The sequence below is a fragment of the Berghia stephanieae genome, chromosome 4 (genome assembly GCF_034508935.2).
Source record: "Berghia stephanieae isolate SIO BIC M18660-M18661 chromosome 4, UCSD_Bste_1.3, whole genome shotgun sequence".
Classification (NCBI taxonomy): Eukaryota; Metazoa; Mollusca; class Gastropoda; order Nudibranchia; family Aeolidiidae; genus Berghia; species Berghia stephanieae.
Window position 1 is genome coordinate 55,330,260 of NC_088363.1, and position 22,034 is coordinate 55,352,293.

Consider the following 22,034-nt stretch of genomic DNA (forward strand, 5'->3'; position numbering starts at 1 on the left):
ACAAATAAAAACAATTATTACAATCGCATTTCCAACATCCAAAATTAACAATTAATTGTTAAATGGGCTAAAAAATGTCAATATTCAAACAAAAACAATTTGTCGATTATTTCCCCTCAATAATGATAAGAATATGTCTTGTTTTTTTTTCATGCCATTAGAAATTCGTAGTCGCCAGGTAATGATGGAGAAGATGTGTGTGTATGTATTTGTGTGTGTGTGTGTGTGTGTGTGTGTGTGTGTGTGTGCAGAAGGGGGGGGGGGAGTTGGGGGCTCTGTCATGCACAATGCGCTTTATACTGCTATCTCAAGTGCAGTCCCTGTTGATCGCTTCCAGATAAAACGTCTCTTGAGACGTCTGCAAACGTTCTGTATGTATATTATCAACTCTTATACCTGTAAGAAGGGCGGACTTCATCCAATCAGAGCGCCGCTTCCTCGGGGCTTCATACTTATGGATGGGGCATTTACTTTTGTTACTGGACTTGTTTTTGCCTCTGCGGTAGCCGCTGTTCCTGGTCACAGAATGACATAGCCTCTCCGAGATGTGGTGAAGTGGTCTGAAAATGAACAGTGAGATTATTATGACTCTTACTAATCCTACGGCGGACGGCGCATACAAATTTGTGCTGACTTACATAGTATCATAAACAATTCAAAGTGATACCAAGCTGCTAGAGACTGTGGAAAAGACTCTTTACTCACATTTTCTCGCCGTACTCAGGTGTAAAATGACTACCTGGCCGTTAAAAAATGTATTATCGCATAACAGGCCCCATGTCTCGTTCTAAATGTTACATGTTGCTGTTGGTCAGGGACACCTTGTAAAGCGCTTTCAGCACGTTTAGTGGATATTGCGCTATATAATAGCTGAAGGTTAACGCTCAAGGAGGACTGCAAAAAGTAATAAATACAAATGACTGTAGCAACTTTGAAAAAGAACAAAAACAAAAACAAAAACACAAATACATCACTTAAAATCGTTGCTGTCTCTCTGGATTTTAAGTGATTTATTTATATTTTCCATTGTTTTGTTCAATACATATCATATAGTGATTATACTCGGCTTAAGTGTCATTACGATATAGTACCGAATGAAGACGAGTGGTCACATATGGATATTCATTTACTATAGTCAAAACAGATAGACAATCACATGCGTAAATACATAGAGACAAATAACAGGCCTCATATTATTTTGATCTCATATAAAAGGAAAGTTGTGGGGGTCCCGGTAGCTCAGTTGTTAGAGCACTCTCTTCACATACAAAGAGACCGAAATCCATCCTGGCATAGTTGAGTTATTTTGTGACCTCTCCTACCTTGTCCATTCAGTAATTGTTGGTAACTGGGGTCTGTTAAATCTGGCGGAACGTACTTTGCGATAGAATAGCGTACAATGGGTAGCATGCAATTCCTTTTGTCCGTTTCAAGCTATTGAAACCGGGATAAACTCCGACTTCATGGGCCCAACTGCTCTGAAGGGCTTCTTTTCTTGTTCTTTTTCTTCTTCTTCTTTTTCTTCTTCTTCTCAGCTTATCCCCCATTCTGCAAGGTTGCCAAAATGAATACCACAGCTCTATGCATCATCTTCTTCCAAGCCTCGTTGTTTCATATCATCATTTACCCTATCCAACCATCAATTCTTCGGGCGTCTCTTTTTCTCTTTCCTGCTAATTGCATATCTAATACTTTCTTTCCCACATACTCCCTCTCATTCATCTCTTAACATGTTCAAACACCCAATCTGAATCTATCTTTTCTCATCTTTTTCGATACATTCTTCACTTCAGTCAACCTGAAGGGCTACTGATTTTAAAGAAAAATTGAACTCGAGATTATAAACTTACCGACAAGTTCTGACCGGAGTTGAAGATCGGCACCGTTTAGTGTGCAAGGCAATGCCGGCTCCTCCTTGGTCAAATACCTTTGTTCCTGGGCCCAGAACTGGGCTCTTACCGGAGAAACAACCTGGCTGGTAAACTGTACAACAGCGCAGAGTATAAGAATATCATTAATTCATTGATATTAGATTTTAAAATTAATTTTGCGTCATTCCGCGCGATTATCATAACCTACATTCAGTCAGGTGATCCATGAAGGATCATTTATAATACATCAATATTAGATTTCAACATACGCGATGTCCAAGTGAGCAATCTGAGGTTAAGGGGGGTGGGGGGGGGGGGCGACATTAAAAATGATGAATTTTGACCCAGTTTGCTAAAAATTAGATTTTGGTGGGATGTTGTCATGTGACCATTTGTCTACATAAAAAATTGCATGAGAACTTTATCTTCATTTTTTCGACAAAAAACAAACAAACAAAAAACAACGTATTTTGTGACCCATGGTATGGTTAAATCCTGCCCATTTTTATTTTCAGTGGACTGATTTCATGAAAGAATATCAAATAGTCTTTATAACTAAGTAAATGCAAAAACATATCAATTAAAAGTAAAAAACTCTCCTCTATCTTCAACAACCAATCACGTTGTTCTTAATTATGTCATGTGGTCACAATCTAATCAGAGAGCGAGAGGAGAGTTTTTCCCTAAACTCGTTTTCTTTGACTTTTAAATGCGTTTTTCTCAAAACTGCAATTTTCGTCACTAAAAACCTATCTCCTCCCTCATTTTTCAACCAATCTTCTTCAAACTTTCTACAAATGAGTGTCATACAAATACGCAGGTCCTCTAGGAGCCGGATTTTTGAAAAAAATTAAATTTTATGAGTAATTTCAAATTATGTAACTTTTTTTCAAGGGGAATAATCGAGTAATAACTTTGAACTTATTTTTTAAAGTTTCTAATTACAAAAATTAAATATCGGGCTTCTAGAGCCTCTTTATTTTCCTTTTTTCTACATCTGGCCAAACTATTATGGCAATCGGTGGATAAACAAAAAAGCCTTTGACTTTTTAATATGTGTTGTTTATTTTCCAATGTGGCGTCGTTTCCATGGCAACGGGCAATTTTTTCGAAAAAATTATATGCAATCATCCTTCCCAAACATATACATTATGACTGTGCATAAAAGTTTAGGATATTTCATCAAATAAAAAAAATGACCCTTTAGTGGTGAGAATGTGAGCACAGAGCCCTTTACAATGACTCAACTTTGTGCCAAGCGAAGCTCGACATCAGGACCTTCCGTTCCGAAAGCGAGTGCCACGTAGCCTGATATTAGGTAATTGTATTTTGGTGTCATTTTAAGGTAAGTTTAGTGCACTGTAAAGTGAGTTGTAGGATGGAGTGCTCAAGAAAGCAAATGATCCATTGATTGAACTGTTGAATACAACTCACGATTTGTTTTCTTTTAGTGAGTGCTGCCTTGTATTTTGAAGAGATTTTTTGGTCAGTGTCTGGCTATGGTTTTATAAAGGCTACGAATACAGTTGGAAGAAATACAAATTGTGGCGAGTGGGTCTAACCTGAGAAGTTAGACAAGAACACTGCGATGCCATCAGATCAATAGACCGCGACAAAAAGTTAACTTGAAAATGGGAAACTATCGTTGGTCACTCATCTCTATATTTGTGTGTGGTCAAATACCATAATAAACCAGCATATTTTCTAATGTTTATGTCCATTTTCTTCTTGTATTTTTGGAATAGGGAGAAGGAATAGAGTACTGACAGCTCGGTTGTTAGAGCACTCGCCTCCCAAACACATTGCTCATTTTGGTACTAGTTGCATTTAAGGTTTTTTCTGACCTCTCTGCTCAACAAAAGGTGATTGGATAGCTGATTATGTTTGGAGAGAAAGATAAAGTGAGTAAATGTGAGTCATATATAGGAGAACAACACAAAATATTTGACGTTTCGGCTTTGGCCTTCTTCAAGTAAACATACATATAGCATATTTTGTGTATACTTGAAGAAGGCCAAAGGCCGAAAGGTCTTTTGTTTTGTGTTGTTCCTTTACATCATATAAGTCAACTTTTACTCACATTATCTTTCTCTCCATTTTATTGAGTCATTAATTTAGGCACCTCTAGTTTTTGATTATGTTTGATGTGTTGAAAAGAACTTATAATAAATCAATATCGAATTCAAAGCAAGCGAACAATGTTTACCCCGCCAAAAACCACCCGGCCTAGCATTTCAACAAGTTTCAGATTTAAGACTTTGAAAAATTGGAGGTCGTCTCTATTGATGCAAATTAAAGTAATAGTTTCGTGTCAAAATTTTTAAAAATTTATTTTAATCAGTTTACGGCTTTTCATTCTTAAGTAAACATTGAAGAATAATAGAGAACTCAAAATTTCTAATAGAGGTTGGGGATTGCCAATGCCAATATCTTGAAATAATGGCATACTTTAAGTAAAACGAATTGTGAGATTTTATATTGAGCAATATTCATTAAATATGTTTAGAGTGCTTTACAAGGGGAACCAAGCAAATAGAATCACCTAATATAAAACAGAGCGAGACATAACGCTCACAAGGCGCAATGGTACCCCCCCCCCCCCCCCCCCAGATACAAAGCTGTTATTTATCAGACACTCAGTTTTACCTTTGATTATGCAAAGAAAATATGGTTAACAATTCAAGTTTGCGCCACTCCTAAAAGGACACAAACCCAGAACCTGTAATATTATATTATAAAGGTCACAAGACGAGTTGCATGACTGAACAGCAGTGAAGTTACAGTTTGTTGTTTTTATATATATAAAGCTTTAAAGTGTGTGACGATCCGTAAAGATGATGTTGAGATAGTTGACTATTTTAAATATTTAGGAATAACCATTGATAGTTCCCTCAATTTCTCTCAACATATTAATATAATATCTAAGAAAGTTGCCCAAAGATTATACATCCTAAGAATATTGAGAACATTTCAAGTAAGGAAGAAAACTATGTGAAGAGTTTATGACTCATTGATTAAAAGTGTAATTGCGTTTGGCTGCACCATATGGTTTGGCGGATGCCGACTAAAAGATAAATCAAAAATTTCAAAATCTATCAAAGAGGCATCAAAAATAATAAACCATCCTCTTGATGGAGTAGAAAGAATTCACGGAAAAGCAATAGAAAGGAAAGCATTCTCAATTACCAACAATAAAAAACATATTTTATACCATGAATTTAGTCTTTTAGCATCTGGGAGAAGGTTTTGTCAGATTAAATGTAGAACTAACAAGTATAAATCAACGTTCGTTCCATCAGCAATAAAAAATTTGAATATTTCATATGGTACAGAAAAACCAAGGATTGATTCTTTGACTGATTAGCTGATTAATTTATTTAATGTTAGATTAACTGACCAATTGATAATGATGATAATTTTTGGTGTCGAATTGCCACAATTGTAACAAATTGAAAACGAAATGAATGTTTATGTTGTGTATATCGCACGTGTGCTAGAAAGAGGAAGAGAGAGAGAGAGAGAGAGAGAGAGAGAGAGAGAGAGAGAGAGAGAGAGATAGAGAAAAAATAAGTAGGAGTGAAATATTATCTGTTCAATGTTATAGTTATCATTTAACGTTATAACAAGTGTAACTAAATGACAAATTGCCATATTTATGGACAATAAAGATCTATTATTATTATTATTATTATTATTATTATTATTATTATATTATTATTATTATTATTATTATTATTATTATTATTATTATTTCTACCATTACCTACCAAATTGGAACTTCTCTTCAAATTGTGTATCATTCAGACGGAAAATGGCTGCCACAACAGAGTCCACCTGTAAATTTTAAATAGAACATGTTTAAACTTGACAGCAGTTATAAAAAACGTTTTAAAAGTTATGCTCACATATTGTATCTCAGGCATGCAGCAATTACACTATTAGGCTCAATGCAGTCTACAATGTGTTCTTTACTCACCACTCTTTTAGAGTTTTGAATAAGGAATACTGTTTAAAAAGTCATTTTAAAGCGTATTCTGTTGGACACAATTTCTCAATGGAACATAACAATTATAAATTAATGCATAAACAAACAAAAAAATAGACAAAAACAAATAGAAAAAGAAATAGAGTAATAAATGAGTGAATCAATCAATCAATCAATCAATCAATCAATCAATCAATCAATCAATCAATCAATCAATCAATCAATCAATCTTCTCACCCTAAAATGTGGATTGTCCGCGAGCACCCACAGAACAGCATGTAGTTTTTTATTCTCCACCGTCAGCCTAAGGACCTCAATCTCCAGCTCTTCTTCGTCCTTGAAGAATTTGGAGTAGCTGGCCCGCAAGTCTTCTGTTGTCAATGATTTTTGAATTTAAAAATGAATAATCAAAATTACCACGCCCCTTTCTCCTCCTTGCCCCTTTCCCCCTTCTCCTCAACCACCTCCTCCTCTTCCTATTTCCCCACTCTCCCCTCTCATCCTCTTCCTCCTCACAACCCACCATCCCCACCCCCAACCACCATAACTATGTTAATCGAGACAGAGACATGGAAGCTTTAATTAAAAGTTTATACCCAGTTTTGAAATATTTGCTTATTATGTGACACGGTAAATGGCTAAGAACAAAACTTCGTATCTTAATGAAACAGGTGCATGAAACAGAAATTCCAACAGATGCCCAAATATAATATATACACAAATGCACCTGACCGCCAAAATTGAATTTATAAATACTACCAGTTGAACTATTCTGTAGTTTCGTAAGTTGCTATAATCACTCTGGTTTAAGACAAAATAAAAAAGAATTTAATTTAATTTTTAAAGATTTAAATTGAATTTTAAGTCCCTGGTTACCTCGAGATGGTAACATAAGCAAATAACAAACATCCATCATCACTCTCTATTTCCATACTAAACTCACCAGAGAAATACTCCGAGTCTGGCGATTGCGTAACGAGATAAATAGCGGAGTGACAGGCTAGACCAGGGTCGGTCCTCAGCATGGCCAGGCAATCCCAAAATCGAACGTTGTCCTTGAGTAACAAGCTCCAGTGGTTTACCTCAGATGCCAACTTTTTCCCATGGGTCTCCTGAACCTTGGGCCGAGCACCGTCGATGTTTCCGTTAAAGCTAACGCTATCATCGTCCATATCATCTTCGTCATCGATGCTGTCATCATTTTCAGTTTCGTTATCAGCTTGTCGAATACTTGGACTCAGTTGGATGGCCCGTTGGAACCAAGATCTGAATCCGGTATCGCGCTCCATAATAGTGCAGTGGTGATGTTTTGCTGTTGCTATTTAATTTGATTTTTGTTTTCAAAATTGGGGTTCAAGATGATAAATGATTAAATGTATAATTACTCTGTAGTTATTATTTCATATTAACACCAGAAAGGAAGAGAGATAGATAGATAGATAGCTAGATAGAGAGAAAGAAAGAAAGAGAGAGAGAGAGAGAGAGAGAGAGAGAGAGAGAGAGAGAGAGAGAGAGAGAGAAAGAGAGAAAACATAACAAGAAATTATACAAAGATACACATCGTGGTACACATAGCCCATCATGTAAAAACGTTTTAACTCAAACAATTTAAAAGATAAATTAACCACATTGAAATAAAAATAAAATATAATATGGCCTACCGCAAGCCACATTTCAAAAGCATAACTTATTGAGTAAGAGAGTGGTGGGAAAAATATGACAACTTTAAATTTCAACAAAATTCCTAATTTATGTGCGTGGAAATTGGAATTCGTAACGTGGGCGCCTACATTTCAAGCACAATATAAAAAGGTAGGCTTTGTTATTGCGTGTCATATTTCACACGTACATCCTTGGTCAAAGATAAGGTTTTATATTCTGACATCTCAATAATTAATGTGGTCCTAAAATTGAAATTGAGAGTTATTATAAAAACATTTTTGACGATGCGCCTGATTGTGCTAAGCTGTATATAAAACAATGTCAAATAAAATAGAAGCACTTGAATTCGTATTCTTATGGTATAAGCTATCATAAAAATATATAAATTCGGCATCAAAGTAATAAAACAATACTTATTTTCAGTTTTAATTTTGTTTAGACATACTTAAATCATGCTCTTCTATCTACGTGCATTATTTGCGGGTCAGATAACCCAATTCCCTATGGGCTCATTGTTGTAATGGAATCTAAAAAAAAATGACACAAAATAATGTCTATTACAACAGTGTTAAACTAGGTCCATGAGTGCTTTCGGATGTCAGACCTGCATACACACACACACACACACACACACACACACACACACATATATATATATATATATATATATATATATATATAATATATATATATATATATATATATACGTAGTCTTGTATCATTCTCTCTCAAATGCAAATGTTGCTGCTTGAAGCTTGAAAAAATAATTGACACTAGTCCAATAGAATGGAAACTTCAATTTAATTTTGGGAGGCCTTCCAAAAGGTTCTCGGTCTGGCATCTCTTTCAATTAGTATTTTCACCGTGGAACTTTTGTCAGAGTTTATTTATTCAGTTTGTCAATATATAGTAGCATTTTAAAAACTCCAGATCGAACCTTGATAGATTAGTGAATGTTTACAATTTCCAAATTTGACCATTGTCTTAGTTATCCACCGCTATTTTGTTTTATGAAGTATTGAATTGTAGTGCAAAGCAGTCTTAGGTTTGTTTGTTTATTCAATTGGGTTAGCTTGAGGGAGGAGGGTTCTTTTATCTATTAGTTATAGGTCTTAATAAAGATCCTAGGGTGTTGTTTCTCCTATTTGGGTCAGTTAAAGGGACTAGATTTTATTATTTTATTAGGGTAAGCTGAGGGAATATTTGGATTCTTTCCCTTAGCCTGAAAACCGCCCTTAATTTTTATTTATTTTACCTCATATCTGTCTTCGTTAATTAGATCGAAGCTGTCGTTCCATTTGGCTATTGTCATTTATTTCTCTCTTTTCGAATAAATATCTAACATAATTTATAACCATAAATAATATTGAATGCGTTGCTACTTGTTTCCTTACCTAAACCATGAACTCCAAAACCACAAAAGTATATTTTTGAAATAAAAGATAAATCTAGAAAATCTAAAATAAAATAAAAACAAAATAGAATGTGATTTAAATGTGTAGTTGTTTTAGAGTAAATAATCACATTTTTCTTTTTAAATGTAAAATAGTATCATAATCTTATTAGTAAACAAACACAGACAATTCATGCGTTCATCAGAAGTGCTACATGGTCGACAAACATAACAGATGATACAAATCAGAAAGCATGCGCAAATCACTGCTTTTCACAGCCTCTTCCTCATCAAACTCCCCCTACTAATGAAAAAGAACTACCAAATTTTTTTTTAAACTCAACCCAAACACACCAAAAATAAACAAAACACAACGAAAACAACAACAACAACGACCACAATGACAACAACAAACAACAACAATAGCAAGAACGACAATGACAAAAGTAAAACCAAAAATAAAACAGAAAGAAAAAAAGAAAGTTAACACAACTTTGTCTAGCTCCTTTCATACACACATGTTGAGTATTTATCGTTTTGGTGATTACTGCTCACTAATTTATATCAATCAGACTATAAACGTACAAGGTTACACAAACTTATATATATATATATATATATATATATATATATATATATATATATATATTATATATATATATCTCTCTCTCCCTCAACCACTCACTAACTCACTCTCTCTGATGTTTCTCTCTCTCTCTATTTCTCTTTCTCTACTCCATCCCTCTCTCTCTCTCTCTCTCTCTCTCTCTCTACCCCTCTCTCTCTCAGTGTGTGTGTGTGTGTGGGGGGGGGGGTGTAGATATGTGTGTGTGTGTGTGGGTGTGTGTATGCATAAATTAGTGTGTGTCTGTTATACTCGATAACAGATACAATCACCATAAACCAGACAACAGTAACCATGCTAATATACATACTACAAGATCTAAGAACAAAGGTAAACTTACTCAATTATTGTCAACACATACGCATACACACACGTACACAAACAGCCACCCACCCACACAACACCTTAATTTATCATAAAAACATAGTGCATGCACGCCCTCACATTCACTCGCTCACACTACTCTTACTGCTCACTTTATCATCAACTTCATTAACACAAAGACACGATTACCTTCATTCTTTGTTTTTTCGCACACATGCACACATACATCTTCACGCTCTATTCATTTCACATTCCGGTTGTACCAATTCAAGATGTTATTCTAAATCTTTACATTTATAAACATGCCACATAAAACCATAAAATAAACATTCATCTGGCTAATACTCATTATCGAGAACTTAAAACAATCTAGACTACGAGTGAGCTTTCGTTTAGCAACTGTCTACTCTCCATTTAACTTTATAACATTCCTTACCGCGCCATCCACCCCATTCATCAGATGAAAACCATGTGTTGCTTTGTCAGGCACCGCCGATGCCTTTTTGCTACAACGGTGTCTTTGTTTACCTCACTATTGTTAATAATTTTACAATTCCACGTTTCTTTGTGTTCATCGGACTATAACTACGATTGGGATCTGGATATTGACTTAAATTTTGAGGGTAAGTTTTTGACAAATAAGACAAATGTATAATTTTAGCATTATAGTGTAGAGCGTTGGACTGACATCATGAATCAATTCTGCAATGTGCCGGATTTTTGATAACACCCTTCTCCCCCCCCCCTCCCCCCCTCCACCTCCATCACCACTAGATCCTAAACAACGTATACTTATGTGAAGGCCTGATAGCAAAAAATATTATAGACTCATTGTTGTAATCCAAATGCTCTCAAACAAACGGGAAATGTTGTCCATTACAGCAATGCCCATAATTGGGCTCGGCTATAAGATCTTCAAACATGTGCACCTTGATCATTAGCAACGAAAGAGTGGTTGAATTTAATTCAGATTTAGAAAGCGTAAGTCTCCCATTAAATATAAACAAGAACAGCCAAATTACAAACAAAACTAAAAAAAAGACAATACGCCAAAGAAGACACTAAAAAAAAAAGAAAAAACAAACAAACCCATAAAAGCCACAGCAACAACAACAAGAAATCAAAAATATAAAATTACGTCAAAAAGATATGACTAAAAACAAACAACTCCCCCCCCCCCCCCCCCCCGAAACAAAAAAAAAAAAAAGCAAAACAAAACCACAAAAGACAAAACCCAAGAACAAACCAAATCCCTGCACCCCAGAAACAAAACAGAAAAAAAAAAAAACACCAAAAAGCAAAACCAAACCAAATAAATTATAAAAACAAAAGTACAAAATAAAGAACAAACAAACCCAAAACACCCCCCCCCCCCAAAAAAAAAAAAAAGAAAACTCGAAAAAAACTAACAAACAAATATAAAAGAAACTCGACTTAATATGACTTTATGAATGAATTAAATATCACTTAGACAGTATACGCCTGTTTAGGTACCGATATACGCGTAGACATACATTTTGCAGCGAATCAAATGATGATGAGTAATATATTGTTTTCGAGAGTCAATTTAAAATAAGTTTGGAAGTAACTAGTCAATCAAGTTAAAAATGCTATTTTCATTCTCGAAAAACTTGACAGTGAATGAATTTTAAATTCAAACAATACGCGTTGCCGTCTTGGAATTAAATGGTGATATTGGCACTCTTGTAATAACCGTCACAATTAAGTAAGATACCCATTCACATCTGAGTTTGAGGGATAATGTTTGTAGGGTTCTATACTCAAAGACATAGCCCCAAGCCCATTTATTAGTCTTAATGCTCCGAATCTGTCACGACCGCATAATATTGCAGTCGACTCATTCCCACGCCAGTTAAGTGCGGTAGTGTGTGTAGTATGTCATGTCCGAAGTCAGTGCAGTGAATCAATTACTTGAGCTTTTATATAGAATAATATTCACTAAACCTGCTCAAAGCGCTTTACAAGGGGTCCCTGAGCAACGGCAACACTAAACATGTAGGACGAGACATGGCGCCTGTTAGGCGATATTACAATATTTTTCCGGACAGAGACAACGCTGTTAACGGCCAGGTACTTATTTTACACCTGTGTACGGTGAGAGAATGGAGTAAAGAGCCTTTTCCAAGGACTCAACTATGCGCCGAGCGAGGCTCGAACCCAGGACCTTCCGATCCGAAAGCAAGTGCCATACCACACGACTACATAGCCGCACTGTATCAGTTTAGTATCTGAATTAGTTAAAGATATCCGATATTACTGCAAAGGTACTAATCAACACATATTTATTAGTATGTTGGTTACCTTGTTCAAAGACACGCCAGAGATTGAGCTTTGGTTCCTTGTTACCAGATTAGGTGAGAAAATTAAGGATTATATTATATCCCATCCACAGAGGAGATTGAGGAAGAAATTCCATGTAAGGAACCACAACACGTGAAAAATGGGGACACCGTGGTTTGGGGAGACGGCCTGTTGCTGGAATACAGGTGAGGGAATCCTCCTGCTCCTCCTCTTCATCATCATCATCATCATCATCATCATCATCATCATCATCATCATCATCATCATCATCGTCGTCGTCGTCATCATCATCATCATCATCATCATCATCATCATCATTATCATCACAAACACCAACAACCCCACCATAGTAAGAAAGCAAAAGATAAGTTGAGGGAAGTACCGACATGTCGGTTTATATTTTTAAGCCAGTCATGATCTCAAGCAAAATATAACTACAACATGGCTTATTAATTAAACAATGTTTTCCGCTCCTAATCCAGGTGTAAAGAGGGATCGTTTCCGGTAGGTATGACCCATGGAGCGTGTGACCTCTACACAGGAACTTGGACAATAGAGCCGCCACTCTGTTTAGGTAAGCTGTTTGATAAAAGTGAACACAGTAATTTTATTCATGAATATAAAACATACACCCTTTTAAGTATTGCCTACTTTATGTGTGGTATTGCGCATTGCGGTTTAAGTTACATAGGATTCAAACCATAGAGAAAATAACAGTCTTAATTATTGTAAAAGTGACACATACGCTTAGAAGCAGGTTATAATCTTTTGCTATTGTTTTGCAGAGGTCATTTGATATGAACACCATATAGATTTTGGTTTCGAATCTTACTCTTAACATCGTGATATAATAAAATTACCGTATCTTTTCTTCAGAATGGCTCTTAAATTGTATATTTACTCATGGAACGAACATAGGGGACTTTTAAACATTTGTTGCTCAATAATGCTTAAGTATAGATATACTGTTTTTTTCTCTAGTCAACAACGTACAATTGGATTCAATAGTCTGATGTCACGCGACCGGCAACGGCGGCCATCTTGGTTCTACACAAAGAAAATCATTACTTTTTATTCTTCATGCTGGCTAGAACTTTTCATTCCCTTTTCATATGCCTTGTGATCAGAATGTGTAAAAGTCAATACACGATCAAAGTGATGGAGTTTTTTTACCTCTGGATACGCGTTTAAGCTCGCCGGGGAAATATTTCATACGGCGTCAGCCATTGTTCCGATAGTTTAGAGCCAGTGTTACTAAGTTACCATACGTCATTAGGAAGGAAGTGACAGTACGACTGTTGAAGACTATTGACAAATTGAATGGCACGGGAAGCGTCTTTCCTGTTTGAGCAATATTAAAAGAAAAAAACCCAACGATTTTCAACATGAGAAGGATCAAGTTTGTTGCTGATCTCTGGGGAAAATGGGCACAGAATGCATCCTGCTTTATTGCTTACACTTATTTTGAAGAGCTGCCCGTTAGTGTGTGTTAGGATTCCAGAATGCTCAATTTTTAAAGCAGTCGCTACACAAACGTTTCAATCCAAGGATGATGAGTCGATATCTTTTTTTGATTCCTTTGTCAAGCTAGCAGTGATTGGGTTGCTGAACCAATTAAATCAATTGTCAAGTTCTTTGCAATAGATTAACAGCCTGTCTGATAAGTAGCAAGTAGTTATGACTTCTGAAACCGGGATAAACCGTAACCATCGTAAACTTATAGATAGAATGCGCTTGGCCAAGGAGTTCACAACATTGCCATCCGGAAGTATAACGGACCAACACACAAACTCTGTGTAACCATGAACTTTTATAGTCTGGTTAATACAGTTTAGTGAGAACAACTCACACACGCGGATGGCAAAAACAATAATAAAGGCCTGAGTGACGTCATCTTCGAACTATCTATAGCCTGACACTGACCAAAAAATGGCGTCAAAAGGCCAATCTATTGCCACAAAAGAAAACAAATCGTGAGTTGTATTCAATAGTTCAACCAATGAAATAACTTGTTTCCTTGAGCTCTACTATAGACGCTACACAAACCTAAAAAATGACATCAAACTGCCAGTCCTTAAGGGTTCTAGTGTCAGGTTAACAATGGCGACGGATAAACACGAGACCCTATAGATAGTATGCTCTTGCTAAGAAGCTCAAAATATTGCCATCCGGAAATGTAACGGACCAAACACAAAAGTATATGTTATCTTGAACGTTTATTGTCTGATAAATACAGTTCAGTGAGAATTACTCATAAATGCGGATGGCAAAAAACAATAACAAAGACCTGAGTGACGTCAACTTCATACCATCTATATGTCTAAATGCTATCATATATATTCCATGCCCAGACAAAGGCTGTCCAGATATTACTGCCCCAAGACATGGAGTGGTCAATGTCGACAATACTGGAGGTCTTGCCAACATTGTGTGCAGGTAAGAATTCCGATGGACTCGATTAGATTTATATTATTCACTCTTTCCTGTATCTAGAATAATTCTAGGCATTGGTCACATGGTTTGTTGGGGTGAGATGACCGGGAGGAATTTTACTATAAATAGAAAATTTTGGTTTCGAGTCCTACTCTAAACATCGTGATATAACAAAATTACCATATCTTTTCCCCAGAACGACTCTTTAATTGTATATTTACTCATGGAACGAACATAGGGGACAAAACACGTATTGCTCATTAATACGTTAAATATTCATTAATGAATCTTCTGTATATATATATATATATATATATATATATATATATATATATATATATATATATATATTGAATCGTGTTTGATACAAATATGGTACGAAAAGTGCTCGACATGCAGTAATGGAGCGAATTATTATTATTTAAAATATTTACCACAATGTTTGAGACAGTCTACATTAATGTTTCAGGCTTAATTTGCCATCGTCAGGACTGAGTTGTTTTGTTGACTGTTGTTGTTTCTTGAAGTGGTTCCGGTTTAAAGTTGCTTAACAAGAATTTACGCCGATGGGGACACTTTCCGTACATCTCACTTTTCATGTTGAGTGTGGCTTCATGAGGTTGTTTGATTATAGTATATTTTTCTTCCAGGCATAAGCTACATTGTTTTGATGTTGGTGTGTATCCTGTTGCTTTAGATAAAATTTTCCATGAAATGTTGTGGTCTATTTTGTTGTCTTTTAATTTCCAAATATGTTTGCTGAGTTTTGTGGATGTTTTTTTGTTAGTGTTTCTAAATGTTGAGGTGTGGAGGTTGTATCTTGTGTTGAAATTATTTTCTGTTAGTCCTACATATTTTTCTCGCTTGTTTGTTTTAGTTTCTGTGACTGTGGCTTGGTAAATTAAACTAGATTCTAAGCATTGTTTGTTTAGCGGGCAGTGTTCTTTATTTCTGCAGTTGCATTTTCTGGTGGGTGGGTTTTGCTCTTGTCGGTGGTTTATTAATATTTTTTTGTTGTGGCTTGAGATTATTTGTTCTATGTTGCGCATACACGAGTAGCTTATTTTTATGGTATTCCTGTTGACACTTTTATGTAGCTTGTGGTTTTTTGGAAAATGTGTATCAATTAATTTCAGGAACTGCTGTCCTATGTTTGTGCTGACGTTTTTGTCGAAAGGTGGGTTGAACCAAGTTATGTGTCGTTTTCTTGTTTTACGTTCTTCACTTATCGAATCGATATAGCACCAAGAAGAGAAGCGTTCATCACATTAAAAGATCACAAGCCTGACTTCAAAAATAATCCAAAATGTAGACTAATAAATCCATACAAATCTGAAATTGGAAAAATCAGCAAAAAGATATTAGAAAAAATAAATAAAAACGTCAAAGAAGCAACTAAATTCAACCAGTGGAAAAACACCGATGAAGTCATCGAATGGTTTAAAAATATCCAAAACAAAGAAAATTGCACCTTCATCTCTTTCGACATTTGCAATTTTTACCCCTCCATCACTCCAGACTTACTAAACAAAGCATTGGAATTCGCAACAAAATATACCAACATCACAGAAGAGGAAAAACACATCATCAAACACACCAAGCACAGCACATTATACTATGACAACACGCCGTGGACAAAGCGACATAATGATTTCGACGTAACAATGGGTTCGTTCGACGGTGCTGAAACATGCGAACTGGTCGGACTCTACATCCTGTCACAACTGCAACATACACACACATACATCGGCCTCTATAGAGATGACGGACTCGCTATAACCAACAGACGACCAAGAGCGAACGAAAACATCAAAAAACAAATCTGTAAAATATTCCAAAACAACAATTTGAAAATCACGGTAGAAGCAAACAAAAAAACAGTTGACTTCCTCGACATCACATTCGACATAAAATCCAATTCATTCCAACCGTTCAGAAAACCAAACAACACCATTAGCTACATTAATAAAAACAGCAACCACCCCCGTCCCGTCATTGAAAACATACCAAAAAACATAGCACTGAGGGTGAGCAAGCTTTCGGAAAACAGAGAGATATTCAACGTCGCAGCCACCCCCTACAAAGAAGCACTCACAAAAAGCGGATACAACACACCATTTGAATACACAGACGCCTCCCTCTCATGTAAACCCCAACACAAAAGTGAAGAACGTAAAACAAGAAAACGACACATAACTTGGTTCAACCCACCTTTCGACAAAAACGTCAGCACAAACATAGGACAGCAGTTCCTGAAATTAATTGATACACATTTTCCAAAAAACCACAAGCTACATAAAATTATCAACAGGAATACCATAAAAATAAGCTACTCGTGTATGCGCAACATAGAACAAATAATCTCAAGCCACAACAAAAAATATTAATAAACCACCGACAAGAGCAAAACCCACCCACCAGAAAATGCAACTGCAGAAATAAAGAACACTGCCCGCTAAACAAACAATGCTTAGAATCAAGTTTAATTTACCAAGCCACAGTCACAGAAACTAAAACAAACAAGCAAGAAAAATATGTAGGACTAACAGAAAATAATTTCAAAACAAGATACAACCTCCACACCTCAACATTTAGAAACACTAACAAAAAAACATCCACAAAACTCATCGAACATATTTGGAAATTAAAAGACAACAAAATAGACCACAACATTTCATGAAAAATTTTATCTAAAGCAACAGGATACACACCAACATCAAAGCAATGTAGCTTATGCCTGGAAGAAAAATATACTATAATCAAACAACCTCATGAAGCCACACTCAACATGAAAAGTGAGATGTACGGAAAGTGTCCCCATCGGCGTAAATTCTTGTTAAGCAACTTTAAACAGGAACCACTTCAAGAAACAACAACAGTCAACAAAACAACTCAGTCCTGACGATATGGCAAATTAAGCCTGAAACATTAATGTAGACTGTCTCAAACATTGTGGTAAATATTTATAATAATATATATATATATATATAATATATATATATATATATAATATATATATAATAATAATAATAATAGTAATACTGATGCTGATGATGGTAATGATGATAATGATGATGATAATAATATAATAATAATAATTATTTAATATAATAATAATAATAATAATAATAATAATAATAATAATAATAATAATAATAATAATAATAATAATAATAATAATAATAATAATAACTATAACCCATCCTCGTCTTTTCAGTCTCCCTAGCCCCCCAGTCCAACCGGAAATATGTAGAGTGTAAATATACTCTTCGACGGCTCAAAATGGTCTATTTTTGGATACGTAAATTGATGTTAAAGGTTCCTCGAGACTGTTCCCACCCTGCACTTTTTTTTTCTAAAATATTATCTTGGTGTTGTCTGAACGCCGTGTTGTTGCCATATTGTGAGTTGTGAGTTTTGAACCCTTGACATGTGTTATTGTCACGCTGTAGTGATGTGCTGATACTGTATTTACGCATTTTCGACACTTTGAAAAGGTGTTTCAGCTATTGTTTTGGAAAAGTCCCTCAGGTTTTATATAACTTTTCTTTAATCTACCCGTTGTATTCTGGTCCCGACATTGTGTATAACCCCGCTTAACTCAGGTTTGAATAAGTTCCTGGCCATAGGCAGTGACAGGTCTTGAAAGAGTGTTTGTACAAAAAGGACGCATAACAGACTACTGATACTGTATGGAATAGAAAAATGGTTCCATCATGGCAAATCCGTGAAAATAGACTATATAAATATTCATAATTATTTATTTTATTCCTTTTACGTAGAAACTAATGAAAACTAAAACTGTACAGACTTCAAATGGTTTGAGTTTGGGATTTGCGTCGAAGCGTTACGAAAGTGACTTTTTGGTACAGTCTCACTGATAATATTATTATAACCAAATAGAGGATATTCAAACGTACTTCATATTTTCTTTTCAGACCTGGTTATTTCATGATAGGGGACAATACCCTCATGTGTGAGGAGGGCAAGTGGAAAGGAGTATTTCCCCTTTGTGCAGGTAAGATAGACTAAAAAGGAAACCAATAGGCGTTGAACTCTGATATTATACTTTTAAAGTTAATACTACGATCAATGAAACATAAATTGATAGGATTGAAATGGGGGAGAACGAGGGAGTCCAGTGTTTGTGTGTGTGTGTGTGTGTGTGTCTCTCTCTCTCTCTCTCTCTGTGTGTGTGAGAGAGAGAGAGTAAAGAGAGAGTAAAGAGAGAGAGTGAGAGAAAGATAGAGAGAGAGAAGAGAGAGAGAAAGAAAGAGAATGAGAGAGAGAGAGTGAGAGAGAGAGAGAGAGAGTGAAAGAGACAGAAAGAGAGAGAGAGAGAGAGAGTAAAGAGAGAGAGAGAGAGTGAGAATGAGAGAGAAAGAGAGTGAAGAGAGAGCGAAAGAAAGAGAGTGTCATTATATATATATATATATATATATATATATATATATATATATTAATCAAATTCTCAAAACAACAAAAATGTTTTCCAGATAGAAAATGACTTATGACTCTCAAGCACTCTATTTGATTTCTTAAAATCACCAGAGAAAATTTGCAGTTTCAAAATACTCAGAGTAGGCAAATACGACACATATTGACCTTTTAAAGTAATTAAATAAAAGACAAAAAAACCCAAAAAAAACAAAACAACAAAAAACAAAAACAAAAAACAAAAAACAAAAAACAAAAAAAAAAAACAAAAAAACCCCGAAAACAAACAAACATCTAGCAGATTTTGAAAGCCACCCCTCTGTTTTATTAAGAGCAATGGATGCTATTTCTTAAACTGACAACTACAATCTCACATCTCTATTGATTTTAACTTCAAATTCGCTTTATTTTCGAAATCTTCATTTTTGGATTTCTCGACTAAATCATTATATTCTTCACTCGGGTTTGTACAGGTATCTTTCAAAATGTAATTACGAAAAAGATTTATTCCGGGGAAGAACATATTACATGATTTGTAGAGCATGAAATTGGAATTTGATTGCTTGATTTGATGAACCGATTGGGAGAAGAAGAAAAATGTAATCTGCGTTGAGCATAATGGTTAGAATGTCCTCAATTTATAATGTAATGAAATCTATTTATTTTTGTATTTAGCTTTATTCATTTCACAGTGCTGACTCCTTATATTGGTTAATTGTTTGATGGATTATCTATAATAATAGCATTACATTTAGGAATGCTCTGAAGAAGGCGTCAGATAATGTCGTCGAAACATTTTATTCTTTATATTATTTTTCGCTCCTACTACCGATCAAATGGTTGTTTGAATGAGTCTTTGATATCCTCTAGGTGATGCCGAGAAGAACGAGAAGACAAAATCCAGAAAGGACACCAAGACAAAGAAGCCTAGTCATGGCATAGGTCTTACTTTGGACGACTCAGATGAGACTTGCTTCTACCACCAGGTAAATCTCTGCTCTGAGGCCTTGGGCAGACTTGAATTATAATAATATATCTATGTCTTCTGGTGAAGACAAACACTCAATTTATGGAGGATGCTAGTTTTTTTATTTATTATTACGATTAAAGCCAAAAAATGGATTCTTTAGCCCGTCAAAACAGAAGCATCAATATGCGTTTAGTAAATATCCAGTCAGTATTTTTAAAACATGAAAGTATAGTCATGTTTATATTCTGACACGGGAATCACCAATCACCGAGACGTGGTCTTCAAAACCAAAAATACAAAGGCATGAATAAAAAACCCTCAACAATCTGAACTCTTAACTCAGCAAAGGTCAAGCGATTTATATAGGAAACGACATGCATAGATTCGTATAAGAGGACATTCAATGGGCATCTTTATGCTTTATCATTTAAATGGCCCATAGTTCTTTTAAAGTTTTTATGTTTTAAAAGACAAGAAAGACAAGAAAATAAAATGAAAACGAAACAAAATCAAACAATATCCACTCCAAACATTTTGTACAACTCAGACACTAAAATATTTTCAATTTTTGCAACACTTTACCTCCAGACCTCTCACCTATTGCCTCTAAAACACATAAATAAACCAAAGGTAATAAGTTTGTACTGTAAATGCCTGTCGTCAACAGATTTCACCTCCCAAAATCGAGAAGGCTGTGGTGGACACGAATTATGTCTTGAATGAGGTACGTCAGCGATACGTCATGGTGGCGACCTACACCTGTATGGGCGGATACATGCTACGAAACAAAGAGGCAAATCAACTGTTTTGTAGAAATTTGATTTGGACGGCTGGAGAAATTCCTGAATGCGTAGCAGGTAAACAGCTTATAATTTCATTACTTTTAGCAAACTTTATGAATCAGTTTCAATCCTCTCAGACGCATTGTGGATGGTGTCCGAATATCAGTGCTTATTCTGTTTAGACTATTTTTCGTAGACACCTGTTGTGGAGACTATATCATTTGCAGCAAACATTATTTGTTGATTTCCAAGTTTCATATAATAGAAATGACAACAAATTACTCTTAAATATGCGAACTTGGTTTTAATTTAATTGTTTTTGCATTCCAAAGTGTGTTTAGGCCATCTTCAGACATTTTAGCTCCAAAATAGCAAACTTTGTCTACGTTTTCTATCTTATCTACATTTAAAAAAAACGTTTCTTTTGTACAGGCCGAATAAAAGGAAGGCGAGCCAAGTACGTATGCCTCCTGACTCATAGAGGTCGACTTAAAATAATACGGTTCCTCGGGCCATTGGCATCGTTTCCTCTTTACTGGGAGAGAAGCTGACAAGCTTATGAAACAGTAAGAAGAAACACTGGGTGGTAGCCAACAGACTAAGGTCCAGAGCTTCATCTCTGGGGTATGGAGGCTTAGCCCATTTGTAATCGTTGCAGTAATTATCTGGAGATTTCAGAGCATCTGGGTAGAAACTGTAATTTGACGCAGCTGACTGGAGGATGTGCGACAATACTCTTGATTGGAGGAGAACTCGTAGACTGGATAGATCGTCATAGCATTTTATTGGTAAACCATCAGAAGCTGTTCCAAGGACAAGAATATAAACAATGTCTGGCTTAACCGTTAATTTGATAGATTCACTTGAGAATATACGATCTGTCACAAGTTAACTATAAAACGAGTTATGGGGATTTTTCTATCTTAAAAAAATATGTTGCTGTATATAATCCTCCTTTAGAATGGATTTATTTTCGAGTGATAAAGTATCACTCTGTGTCAATATCCCCGTAAAAAATCGTTACGGTAAACTGTGGACTAGGTGAACATTCAAACAATTTTATATCTATTTATTTGAATTTATATCTTGTAGACCACATACATTCAAACACATTGTAAATAAATTGATGTTGTTGGCTATACTGCCTTCTTTCTGCACAAATTGATTTAACTATTAAAAGTTAACATGGGCTCGATAGTGCAAGGGATATAACCTAGTTTTGACAAGTAG

The 22,034-nt window shown here is 35.4% G+C and overlaps 2 protein-coding genes across 3 annotated transcripts in view; one reads left to right on the forward strand and one right to left on the reverse strand.

Annotated features, from left to right (window-relative positions):
- LOC144970856 (uncharacterized) overlaps window positions 1-9,121 on the reverse strand; it is an 11,619-nt gene extending 2,498 nt beyond the window's left edge. The window contains exons 1-6 of the mRNA XM_078910954.1: window positions 8,913-9,121; window positions 6,800-7,174; window positions 6,094-6,227; window positions 5,639-5,705; window positions 1,851-1,983; window positions 397-560 (exon numbers count right to left, since the gene is read on the reverse strand). Coding sequence (XP_078767080.1) covers window positions 397-560; window positions 1,851-1,983; window positions 5,639-5,705; window positions 6,094-6,227; window positions 6,800-7,145 — 844 coding nt within the window. The 5' untranslated portion in view covers window positions 7,146-7,174; window positions 8,913-9,121. The remainder of the gene's footprint in view (window positions 1-396; window positions 561-1,850; window positions 1,984-5,638; window positions 5,706-6,093; window positions 6,228-6,799; window positions 7,175-8,912) is intronic.
- Window positions 9,122-9,930: 809 nt separating this feature from the next.
- Window positions 9,931-22,034, forward strand: part of LOC144970857 (uncharacterized) — a 147,430-nt gene continuing 135,326 nt past the window's right edge. The window contains exons 1-7 of one of the 2 annotated variants that reach the window (XM_078910955.1): window positions 9,931-10,483; window positions 12,274-12,367; window positions 12,665-12,756; window positions 14,534-14,618; window positions 18,554-18,633; window positions 19,923-20,038; window positions 20,690-20,879. In XM_078910955.1, coding sequence (XP_078767081.1) covers window positions 10,321-10,483; window positions 12,274-12,367; window positions 12,665-12,756; window positions 14,534-14,618; window positions 18,554-18,633; window positions 19,923-20,038; window positions 20,690-20,879 — 820 coding nt within the window. In that variant the 5' untranslated portion in view covers window positions 9,931-10,320. The remainder of the gene's footprint in view (window positions 10,484-12,273; window positions 12,368-12,664; window positions 12,757-14,533; window positions 14,619-18,553; window positions 18,634-19,922; window positions 20,039-20,689; window positions 20,880-22,034) is intronic. The other variant, XM_078910956.1, reaches the window with a different exon arrangement.